This window comes from Poromitra crassiceps (genome assembly GCF_964638095.1).
Source record: "Poromitra crassiceps genome assembly, chromosome: 6".
Taxonomy (NCBI): domain Eukaryota; kingdom Metazoa; phylum Chordata; class Actinopteri; order Beryciformes; family Melamphaidae; genus Poromitra; species Poromitra crassiceps.
The window spans coordinates 714,469-726,499 of NC_139627.1; the positions used below are offsets into that span (position 1 = coordinate 714,469).

The window sequence follows — 12,031 nt, forward strand, 5'->3', positions numbered from 1 at the left end:
TTCTTCTCTTCGGTAGTTGGGTAGCACTCTCTAACCATGTGTGCATTTGTTTTGTGTCTTTCAGTTGGAGATGGCTTGGTGCAACCTGAGGCGCTCAACAAGAAAGCTATCCAGATTATCAACAGGGTGCGGGACAAACTCACAGGTACGCTCCTCAGTACAAGTCAAACCTGAAGACATATTGTTAAACTAGGGCTGTCCTCGGATATTCGAATATTCATTCATAATGCTGACATTCAAATTTAAAAATTAATATTAATATTAACTCATTGAATGCTAGGGGTGTCACAATATATCGTCCCACGAAATTTCGCGATAGTAAAACGTCACGATATGTATCGTTGAGATGAAATCTCATATCGCAAAAAAAAAAAAAAAAAAAAAAATTTTTTTTTCAAAAAATAGACTAAGAAACGTCTTTGTTTGTTGAAGTTCAATGTGTGGAAAGTAGTTCAGTTGAACAAGTCTCTGAAGAGACACATGAGAAGTTATACAGGAGAGAAACCATTCAATTGAGTTTCTGGCAAAACTGTTTACTTGACAGGAAAAACTGAAGATGCATAAAAAATAGATTAAGAAAAGTCTTGTTTGAGTTTGAAGAAAAACTGAAGATGCATAATGAGAATTTATACTGCTGAGAAACCTTTTAGTTCAAAGTAAATCTAAGTGACGGTGTAACTCATTCTATTTCAAGATAAGCCTTATCTCCAATCTCATGTTTTTTCTAGTTGTTATTGTAATAACAATTTCCCACAACAGCATGTTTTGTATTTGTGCATTTCAAATAAAATACTACTTTTCCAGTCATATATTGTCATTATTCAAGTTTTAAAAAATATTGTTAAAATCGTATCGTATCGTATCGTTATCGTGAACCCAGTATCGTGATACGTATCGTATCGTGAACTGAGTGTATCGTGACACCCCTATTGAATGCCAATGACGACAGCTGTCGTCAATTCAAATACTGACGTAGAGTGCCAAAGACGACGATTGTCGTCAATTGCGTTTTTTGACGGTGGGACGTGGATCAATCCCTGATACATCTCTGGTACAACTATTGTAGCTATTGGAGGTCTATAACCTATTTTACAGAACCCTTAGGTGGCGACAGTGCTCTCCACATAACAGAAAGGCAAGGAAAAAACAAAGAAGAAGTCGTTATGGAAACGGAAATCGCATCGCATCCGTATGCATCGATATGCTGAAGCACGTTACTGCAGCTGTGCCTGCAGCAGCCAATCTGCTCCCACAATTGAGCCGCTCCGTGTCGGTTGCGACAGCACATCTGCACATCCACACCGTGGAGTTGTTATTATTCTCAACTGGAAGCATCGTTGCCGGTGACAAACACACGCGGAACGCTGTAAAAAAGCCTGGCTGTTCCGCACCCTTCACTGTGCGCACAGCAAACTCAGCAGAGAGCCACCACAGACAGGAGGAGGAGTGTGCAGTTGAGGCGAGGCGGGGCGGGGGGGGGGGGGGGGGGGCACGCAGAGCAGCACGCAACACCCAGACAGACCCAGGCAGCAGGACAGGATTGACAAACGCAAGCCAGAATATCCGATACCCACCAGCAGCAAATCAAAACCAGCAAGAAGCTGCAACCAGCAGCGCACGCAGGGGCCAGCGCTGCTGGTTGTAGCTAAAAATATTATTCTGCCAAACAAAATTCCCTGGCCTAAACTGTTTTATTGAAGGAAATTATTTTTGAGGTGTGACTACATTAGAAAAGATTAGCTTCAGAGTCAGTGATGTGCTTGAAATGATTAATTTCACAAAAGGCCAATTATCTCAGCTTCTAGAAAAAAATTGCTGTTTTTGGATGAATCAAGCTATCTTCTCCGGCTCATAACTAAAGAACGGAAAATGGGATCAATAAACTTTTTTTTGCAGATGATAGAATAGAGTCTCATCGTTCTTTGTGCGTGTTCAGTGTTTACATAGTAATATCACACAATATTCTGTGGGCCTCGAGAAATCACTGAAAACGCTCTGAAACTCTGGCACTGGGAGCGTCCGTTCTCCAAAAGTGGCTGGCACTCAATGAGTTAATTGAAAAAAAATGTTTTTTGTTTTTTGCTAGTATGAACCTAACCCCAACTAATCATCACTCCTCACATCCCACAGGCCGATTCATTCATGGATATATAAGGAATTAATCCATTGACTATAAGGATTACTATGTAGCTTTAATGTAACAATTCAGTAGGTGGCGGCCGAGCTGTGAATGCGAGCTGCAGGGCCAGCTCGGCCAGCTGCAGGACAGGCGAGCCCGCGCAGGAATCGAGCGTAGTGCGCGAGATGTCTAGTACTTTAAAGTAACGAGTGAAGTCCAGCTACTGTAGCTGTAAAGTGACGTTTGACGGGGGGGGGGGGGGGGGGCGGGGGTGCTCATGTCAGTGGGGCGGATTCAGCTGAGTTCAGGGGAGGCGTTAGTGAGCTTTGTGGGGGGGTTGGTAGGGTCCTTGGTAGAGGGGGATTTCAGGCCTTGTTGATGAGGCCGATGGCAGTTGGGAAGAAGCTGTTCTTGTGGTGAGAGGTTCTGGTCTTGGTAGAGTTCTTTCTCAGCACAATCCATGCTGTTCCTCATACTACCTCCAGGCTGTTAGCCACAAACCAATACAAAGTCAATGGGGTCCTGTCTGTACAAGCTGACTGATGCTCACGGAAATTTCCTCCACAGTGCACACAAAGTAAATTTCAGTACATTTTGCAAATAGTGCTAGGGTTCCAAAAATCAGAACTATCCCTTTAACAGAAACCAGTGGTTTGAATAAAGTAGCTGTTGGAGAAATTGCTCAGAATGTAAAATGTCAGGGCATGCTGTCAGCTCTGATGGGAGTTTGTTCATTTCAGGCCGAGACTTTTCTCATGACGAGACGCTGGACGTGCCCACGCAAGTGGAGCTCCTCATCAAGCAAGCCACGTCGCATGAGAACCTGTGCCAGTGCTACATCGGCTGGTAAGTAGCATGCTAACACCTTGAACCTGTGTCAGTGCTACATTGGCTGGTATGTAGCATGCTAACACCTTTAACCTGTGTCAGTGCTACATCAGCTGGTACGTAGCATGCTAACACCTTTAACCTGTGTCAGTGCTACATCAGCTGGTACGTAGCATGCTAACACCTTTAACCTCTGCCAGTGCTACATCGGCTGGTACGTAGCATGCTAACACCTTTAACCTCTGCCAGTGCTACATCGGCTGGTACGTAGCATGCTAACACCTTTAACCTGTGTCAGTGCTACATCAGCTGGTACGTAGCATGCTAACAACTTGAACCTGTGTCAGTGCTACATCGGCTGGTACGTAGCATGCTAACAACTTGAACCTGTGTCAGTGCTACATCAGCTGGTACGTAGCATGCTAACAACTTGAACCTGTGTCAGTGCTACATCGGCTGGTATGTAGCATGCTAACACCTTTCAGCTTCCTGCCTGCTGTTTGCATCACATGGCTTCCTTTTCTGCTACACTCAACTCTCTAGTCTTGTATTAAGTAAAGACCAGGGGCCGGTTGCACAAAGCACCTTAAGTTAAGATTTTCCTTAGAGTCTGAGTTAAGGTGTCCATAAAATAGAATCGGCTGCACAAAACACCCTTAAATCTTGTGCTTATGTTTTCCTTAAAATGCTTAACCTTAAGGAGAAGATGTAAGGGTGTTTTGTGCAACCGATTTTATTTTATGGTCACCTTAACCTTAACGAAAATCTTAACTTAAGGTGCTTTGTGCAACCACCCCCAGTGGTGCAGCAGAGGGCCTCTTTAGGCCGACATAAATCTTCACGGTGTAAAGTCATCACATACTGTACATCGCTAACTACGTTCTGACCATGTTTACATGGACTGCAATAATCCTACTATTATTGACCTGAAATAAAACAATATGTCGATGAAGGTGTTTACATGAGCTGCTTTACAATATTCCATTCATATTCCTGTTGACATGTTACAGAGCACAGTCCCATTAATGACTGAAGACACGCCCACATGACATTTCCCTCCTGAATTTAACCTGAAAGCCTTTCTGTCATGTTTCTAGCGTTGTGTTTGGACTTCTTTTTGAAGGTGGCAGCCATCTTTTCTTCTGTAAACAAGTTGTACAACACTCGCTGGAAGCTAAAGCATGCGTCCTCAAGCAGTTTGACTGCCGTACATGTCGCACAAAGCTGCGGAATCTCTGATAGGACGTCATAGAGCAATTAAGCTATTTACATGACTGCAATGCACTCCAATAATGCGACTAAGATCAGAATACTCCACGTCTTAATTTGACTATGACCTTTTTCAGCTTAAGGTAATCAGAAAATGCTGTTTACATGGCGGTTTCTTATTCAGAATAGGGAATGTCAGTTTTCGGTTAATTTTCGGTTAAGTTTAACTTTTGATTAACGACACCCTTACCCGGTTAATAACCGGTTATTTAAGACGTGAATTATAAGACAGTGGCGCGTGTGCCTTTCAGTCCTGCGCTCCATTCAGGCTTTGAGACTGAATATGCAACCATTATTTTAGAGTATGTGAGTCCGGTACTGCAGTGCTTCCAACACGACCAAATCTGCTTCAATTTGACATTAGTCTTGTGTATTATGTCACAGACTAATGGCTGGAATAGTGATATTTTCGCTCTTCCATGATCCAGATAGAGCAGAGCAGAGTGTGTATACTATACTACACTGTATAGGAGGAGGAGGATCCCAGCTGGCCAGCTCAATCTCACTCACTCTGGCTCACTCAGAGAGAAGAGACAGAGACATCCCTAATTCAGAATATTGTCTTAATCAGGTTAATATGGGAATATTGCCGTCCATGTGAACATCGGCATTTACCACTACATGACTAGTTGATGAGCAGGTTTGCAGACTTTGGTGAAGAAGCTGCTCTATTTCCTCCCTGCAGGTGTCCATTTTGGTGAAGGAGCTCTCTGCCAGCAGAGGGCAGCAACGGTTACACCTGACAGCCAGTCTGTCTGACTAACCATGAAAAGATCATTGTGCTCAGCCAGGTATGCTCTGACAGCCAGTCTCTCTGACTAACCATGAAAACACACAGTACCCAACCAGGTATGCTCTGAAAAGGTTAGAGGATTTCAATTTGCCAAGTTTTTTTTTATTTTTTATGAGGAAGTACCTGAAGAGCTGTTTTTACCTGTTGTCATACCTGAAGCCAGTGTCTTGATGAGGAAGGACTTGCTTTTACGTCATTGTTATTTGCTAAATGCTTTCTACAGTGGCCATATTGTATCAAGTAATCCAATTTCTTACTACGCACCCTGTATGCTTCTCAGAAATGCACCAGTCAATTATATTATTGTGTATTGTGACAAATTTGAATAACATATTGTATGTCTTTTACTAACTTAAATGCTCTTTGAAGGTGACTTATGATTGAATACAAATGAGGGGCTTTGATTTAAGATGGTCATATGTGTGCCATTAAATTCTGTAAAGACACTACAAATGACTACCTTGTGTTGTTTGACTATACAGGTTGTTAATTTAACTAGTTCAAAAGATTTTCAAGTGGGCTTAATTATGATATATGCAGTATACATAGCAGGGATGCATGTCCCTCTTGGTTTTTCTTCTAGCACCCATAGAGGGCGCTATGACCCCTAATAACTCCCCCATATTCTCAGCAAATGCTTTGAAAGAGAATACAGCCATCAGGTCAGAGATTTTTGAACATTCTTGAAATGAGATGAAATTGCTCATTCTAACATCATCTACAATCTATATTTCACTATATTAGTAAGACAGCTAGGAAACAATCGTTTACAGCAAATGTTGTGTTTGGCAGGAATAAAAGGCCAACGGGATGGCGGGCGGCAGTGCCTCCGCTCTGTGTCTCTGCTCTGTGTCTCTGCTCTGTGTCTCTGCTCTGTGTCTCTGCTCTGTGTCTCCGCTCTGTGTCTCTGCTCTGTGTCTCTGCTCTGTGTCTCCGCTCTGTGTCTCCGCTCTGTGTCTCCGCTCGGTGTCTCCGCTCTGTGTCTCCGCTCTGTGCCTCCGCTCGGTGTCTCCGCTCTGTGTCTCCGCTCTGTGTCTCCGCTCTGTGTCTCTGCTCTGTGTCTCTGCTCTGTGTCTCTGCTCTGTGTCTCTGCTCTGTGTCTCTGCTCTGTGTCTCTGCTCTGTGTCTCCGCTCTGTGTCTCCGCTCTGTGTCTCCGCTCTGTGTCTCTGCTCTGTGTCTCTGCTCTGTGTCTCTGCTCTGTGTCTCTGCTCTGTGTCTCTGCTCTGTGTCTCTGCTCTGTGTCTCCGCTCTGTGTCTCTGCTCTGTGTCTCCGCTCTGTGTCTCTGCTCTGTGTCTCTGCTCTGTGTCTCCGCTCTGTGTCTCCGCTCTGTGCCTCTGCTCTGTGTCTCTGCTCTGTGTCTCCGCTCAGTGTCTCCGCTCTGTGTCTCTGCTCTGTGTCTCCGCTCTGTGTCTCCGCTCTGTGTCTCCGCTCGGTGTCTCCGCTCTGTGTCTCCGCTCTGTGTCTCCGCTCTGTGTCTCTGCTCTGTGTCTCCGCTCTGTGTCTCCGCTCTGTGTCTCCGCTCTGTGTCTCCGCTCTGTGCCTCCGCTCTGTGTCTCCGCTCTGTGTCTCCGCTCTGTGTCTCCGCTCTGTGTCTCCGCTCTGTGTCTCTGCTCTGTGCCTCCGCTCTGTGTCTCCGCTCTGTGTCTCCGCTCTGTGTCTCCGCTCTGTGTCTCCGCTCTGTGTCTCCGCTCTGTGTCTCTGCTCTGTGTCTCCGCTCTGTGTCTCCGCTCTGTGTCTCCGCTCTGTGTCTCCGCTCTGTGTCTCTGCTCTGTGTCTCCGCTCTGTGTCTCCGCTCTGTGTCTCCGCTCGGTGCCTCTGCTCGGCTCATTGCTATTCCCCCTCTGATGCCTCTTTATTTGTTGGCTGCATTCTCCTCTGAAGGTTAATTACTTATAGATAGTTAAGGATTACAGAGCAACAAAAAGCAGCCAATTGATCTCTTCCCCGGTGCGGCCTCCTCTGCAATGTCACAGTCTTTACACATCAGGACAGAGCCTGCGCCATTATCTGTTCCCATCAATCGATTCCTGCTGTTTTTCCTCTCGCTCTGCGCCTCACTCACTTCCTTTCTCCCTCTCTCTGTCACTCTCCCCCCCCGACCCCCAAAAAGCTCATTATTGAAAATGTGACTTTTCATAGTCTGTTGTTCTTTCTCACCCGTCTAATTTGTTTGTATTTTTCCAGCCTCTCAAGTCTGTTGAGGGGCAGGCGAGTCAATAGCTCAAGTTAAATAGGCTCCATCGATCTTGAGAGGGATGTAGCTGTTTACCCACTGTGGAGATGGGGCTCCTCACCAGCTGATTGGCTGGTGAGGAATGATGCTCTGTGGGAGACCATGGCCCTAAGTGATGGAAGGTGAGGGGGCTTGGCAGTGGAGGCCGAGGGAAGGCCTTGAGGCTATGGCACGAGGCCACCGGGCCAGGCACCTTGAGCCACGACATGACGACTGATGGGCTGTCTGTCTCCTATGGGACACCAGCCTGTCTCATCCTCCATCCTTAATACCTCTGGCAACCCTACATCCTCATATGGGGACATTACATTTTTGGTTTTATACACCATAATAATTAATTATTCTGCTTAACTTAGGCCGCATTTACACTGCAGGTCTTGATGCTCAAATCTGACTTTGTGCCTATATCTGTTTTTTTTAACCTTCTGCTGACGTCTACTTTTAAAAGTGACCCATATCTGATCACTTTGGTTACTCTTAGTTTAGTTCGGTTACTCTTTGTTAGTTCTGGGTGTGTGGATATTCTTCGAAAATGACCGTTTCCTCAAACTTTGGATTATTATTTCATTGCATGGTGAGTACATGAGTGACAACATGTACATGTGAGTGTTTCTGGTGCTGTTGGAGCAACATCGAGGACTTAAGGCTTTTCTGACCACATTTGAGGTGGATCTGGTCAACCCTGTACAAGCAGTTCATCTAAGTGTAAAACATGGAATTTCCTGTTGCCAGTAGGTGGCGCTATGACTATAACCGAATATTGTGCAGATGTGTTCAGACATGGACACTTATCATGCATGACAAGTTTGGAGCAGATAGGACAACGTGCATTCGAGTTACAGCTCTCATGGCGAGACATCGATATTCGCCACGTAACCCACGCCGTTCCACGGAAACGCAAACTTTTGCTTACTTTTCATCTTTAGGGTCTCTTATATGCTGTGCAAGTTTGAGGGGGATGCAATTAACCCCCTAGGAGGAGCTCGTTAAAGTACGACCTGTGGAAATGGCTGAAACGTCAGAAATATTGTACAGTAAATTCAAAATGGCTGACTTCCTGTTCGGTTTAGGTCATGGAGGATACTTTTTTTGACAGTCTGGACATGATACATATGCCCTGTGAATTTCATACCTGTAGGTGAAATGCACCGCCAGGACTACTCCCTTAAATTTTTCTAGGGGACGCTATTGAGCCATTTTGCCACACCGATGCTCACGACCCATATTAGCTTTTGCATTTCTGCCCCTTCTGATGCATGTGCAAAGTTTTGTAACTTTCCGAGCACGTTTAGCCCCTCAAGAATACACTCGATAAAAATAATACAAATCTGTACAAAAACAATAGGGCCTTCGCACCACTCTGTGGTCGGGCCCTAAATATGATTTGACAAACCAATTGTTTCTGCCTGCTATGTGAACGGGGCCTTTGAGAGTCAACCTGCTCATATTGTTCCCTACCTCCCTCCCCCACCTCTTCTCTGTGGCATGGCTAACAGCTGTGAAGAGAGAGACAGACACAGGCGATATTGACGGCCAGCCAGAGGAGGTCGATGGCGAGCTCTGGAGTGTGTAAAGCGGGGGCTGTCTTTGTGCACTGTGGTGTAAAGCTTGTATCGATGAACTTGACAGCAGTTTAGCTCGCCTGAGATCTGCCACGCTCTTCAAAGACGTTTCAGACGCACTCCTGCCAGCTCCAGCCTTCTTTACCCTGCCTGTTAGGACCAGCTCCAGCCTTCTTTACCCTGCCTGTTAGGACCAGCTCCAGCCTTCTTTACCCTGCCTGTTAGGACCAGCTCCAGCCTTCTTTACCCTGCCTGTTAGGACCAGCTCCAGCCTTCTTCTTTACCCTGCCTGTTAGGACCAGCTCCAGCCTTCTTTACCCTGCCTGTTAGGACCAGCTCCAGCCTTCTTTACCCTGCCTGTTAGGACCCGGGATGTCACAAATGTACTATTTATTTATTTATTTATATATATATTTATCCATTTGTATGGTGAATGTCAGCAGCAAATTTTGAGACCGTTTGATTAAGTCATGGACTCACATTGTTAAAATACAACAGAAATTGAGCAAAACGTTTGAAAACATGAAAGAAATATGAATTGTGAACACAAAAGTACAAATGTGTTGTGTTCAGCTGCAGTCAGCACCACTGTCTATCAAGTGTCAAGGTAAACACAAATAGCTGCAGGCTAAACAAGGATGAGTTAAAGCAGCCATAAACTGTTTCTGACCACTAGAGGGTGACGCAATTTGCAAAACATTTGAAAATAAAGCACAGTAAAGCTGTTGGATTATGGACTGGCAAATGCCAACTCTCCCATTGCTCCATGTTCAATTGCAAAGTGCACTAATCCAGAACACAGGACCTTCTTATTTTACTTCCTTGCCCTGAACTTTCTCAGATGGTTTGTAGTGATGCATTTTGGTTTGCTTGGATTTTTCTCTGTGTGAAAAGCAGTGTTGGGCAAGTTACTTTCAAAATGTAATATACTACATATTACTAGTTACTTTAATTTGAAAGTAATAAGTTACTTTACAATATTACTGTCTGTGTAGAGTAACTCATTACTTATTACACTACTTTTGCATTACTTTCACCAAAATAACTGCAGTAGCAGAATGACATCCCCGCCTCGGAACCATCCCGAAAAATAATTTCAAATGTCAGTGTAAACCATCCAAAATTCTAAATGTTGTCCTTTTCCTTTGTTATTGTAGTCTATAGTGGTTATTTGCATAAAAACACAGTTTGATTAGGAAATGATTGTATCTTTGTTTAAATGTGCTTTGATTTTTTTTTTAAATAACTAAATTTGTAACTTGTGTTACTTGAAAAAGTAACTGGTATAATATGACTGAAATCCTATTGGTAATAAGTTATATTACTGAGTTACTTCCAAAAGTAATATATTACATGTAATATGTTACTTTTGTAATGAGTTACACCCCCAACACTGGTGAAAAGAAACCAAAACAAGGGGACAACGCTCCAAGTTTACAAACTCATCTACTGATTGGGACCAGAGCAAACGAACTACAGGTGAGAATGAGAAAACGCCCAGGGGGTTCCTCCGTACATAACCCCCCACTAAAAACATGCAGAAGATCGTCATCCGACCAGTGACGACAACATCTGAAGTTGGTCCCCGGGCGCTGGAAAGAAAAAGCGACCACTGCTCCTGGCCTGCGCCCTGGAGGAAAGGACAAGCCTGGATGGGTCAAATGCAGAGGACATATTTCACCGGCCACCGTCAGCATGAGTGTGTGTTGTGGCCGCATGCATGTGTTGTAGTGTTCGTGTGACAATAAAGATGGGCTTCCGTCTGAAAATCGTGTTTAAGAACAGTCTTCACGTCTGGCTGTTGAATTGCCCGGGCTCTTAGCCATGTACCCAATCATTCAGCCTAAGTAACTTGTTGACGCAGGCCTGTCCTCCAGCTGTCTGGGTGGCCCATCCTCTTGTCTCAGCACTTAGATTTACTCACCAGGGGGAAATGGCCATTAAGCCTCCTGTTATTATTTGCCATAAAAATGCGCTGAATTGTGACCAACTCTGCGGCGCGATAAAAAGCGGCGGGGTGTGAGATGGTGTCTGCGTGCCATCAATCAGACGCAGCGCTGAAGCATTGGGCCTTCTTCTCCACGGGGGAGTGCAAATAGATTTTTCTATAAGTGTCAACGATTAGAGTGAAAGGAGGGAGCGAGGGGGGCGTGGTGTAGGAGGAGAGCAGCTTTTGGGTTAGGGTTAGATGGGGGGTGAGATGGGATGGGGTACCGTGAGAAAATGGAAAAGGGGGGGGTAGAGGAAGGGGTGGGAAAAGACAAAAGGTTTTCGGCGGGAGGTGGCCGGATGTTTGCTTTCTCTCCAGTCATGAAAGATTTGCTCCTGGGGTTAGCTATAGCCCGGCACAATCAGTGCTCCTCTAACACAGCTTGAACAGCGTCAAACATCATTATTGTTATGTAAAAAAGTCACTTATGTAAAAAGTCACTTCGGTATGAAGTCATTGAATTGTTGCCTCCAGAGCGGCGTCCCATAAGAAATGTCACATTGATTATGCAGCAATCTAAAACAAGCTTATTGCCTCAACCCTCCATTCACGTTTGACTGAATCGTTCTGCTTTTTGGGCTTTTGAGTCCCCAGAAGAAGGGAAATGAGGAGAGGGAGCAAAGTAGGGAAACTTAAACGCCTCTTAGATGTAATTCAGCCTTTGGAAGGATCCTCTATCATAATCCGAGATGGTGTCCACCCGCAATGCCGACCTTAGGTTTAGGCGTGGGGGGTGGGAGAGGTTAGGTTTAGGGTCTGGGGGAGGTTAGGTTTAGGCGTTGGGGGTGGGAGAGTCAGGTCAGGTTCCCCGCAGTCAGGTGAAAAGAAGCGCCTGGAAACTGCACATGTATCGGAGGAAGCTTGTGTGTCTACGGCTCTCCCCAGATCGGCAGAGGGGGTGGATTGGCTGGATTTGGCGACGCTGATTGGTTGAAGGAGTTACTGTGCAGTGTGCACAGCTTGGAGTCCAGACGGAACCACAGAACCAAACAGAATGTGAGTTTCACGGATCCGGGTGTTTTTAACCAGGCTACCATGGGCCTTGGCCCCGTGATACATATTGTCACATTTTAGTATTTTAATATATTGAATTTCAATATGTCGTCCCTATAGAGATTTGGAGTCAAGTGATAGGAAAGTGATTACAAAATACAGGCCACTTTTTCTCCTGTACACATTCCTTCAGAACGCTTTGAGGGGTGGCTACATGAGACGTGCACACGGTTCAATGCATT

General features: G+C 45.2%; 1 protein-coding gene across 2 annotated transcripts in view; it reads left to right on the forward strand.

Annotated features, from left to right (window-relative positions):
* mtor (mechanistic target of rapamycin kinase) overlaps positions 1-5,445 on the forward strand; it is a 172,494-nt gene extending 167,049 nt beyond the window's left edge. For both annotated transcript variants that reach the window (XM_083638895.1, XM_083638896.1), the window contains exons 56-58: positions 65-145; positions 2,860-2,965; positions 4,902-5,445. In XM_083638895.1, the coding sequence (XP_083495021.1) occupies positions 65-145; positions 2,860-2,965; positions 4,902-4,917 (203 nt within the window). In that variant the 3' untranslated portion in view covers positions 4,918-5,445. The remainder of the gene's footprint in view (positions 1-64; positions 146-2,859; positions 2,966-4,901) is intronic.
* Positions 5,446-12,031: the final 6,586 nt, after the last annotated feature.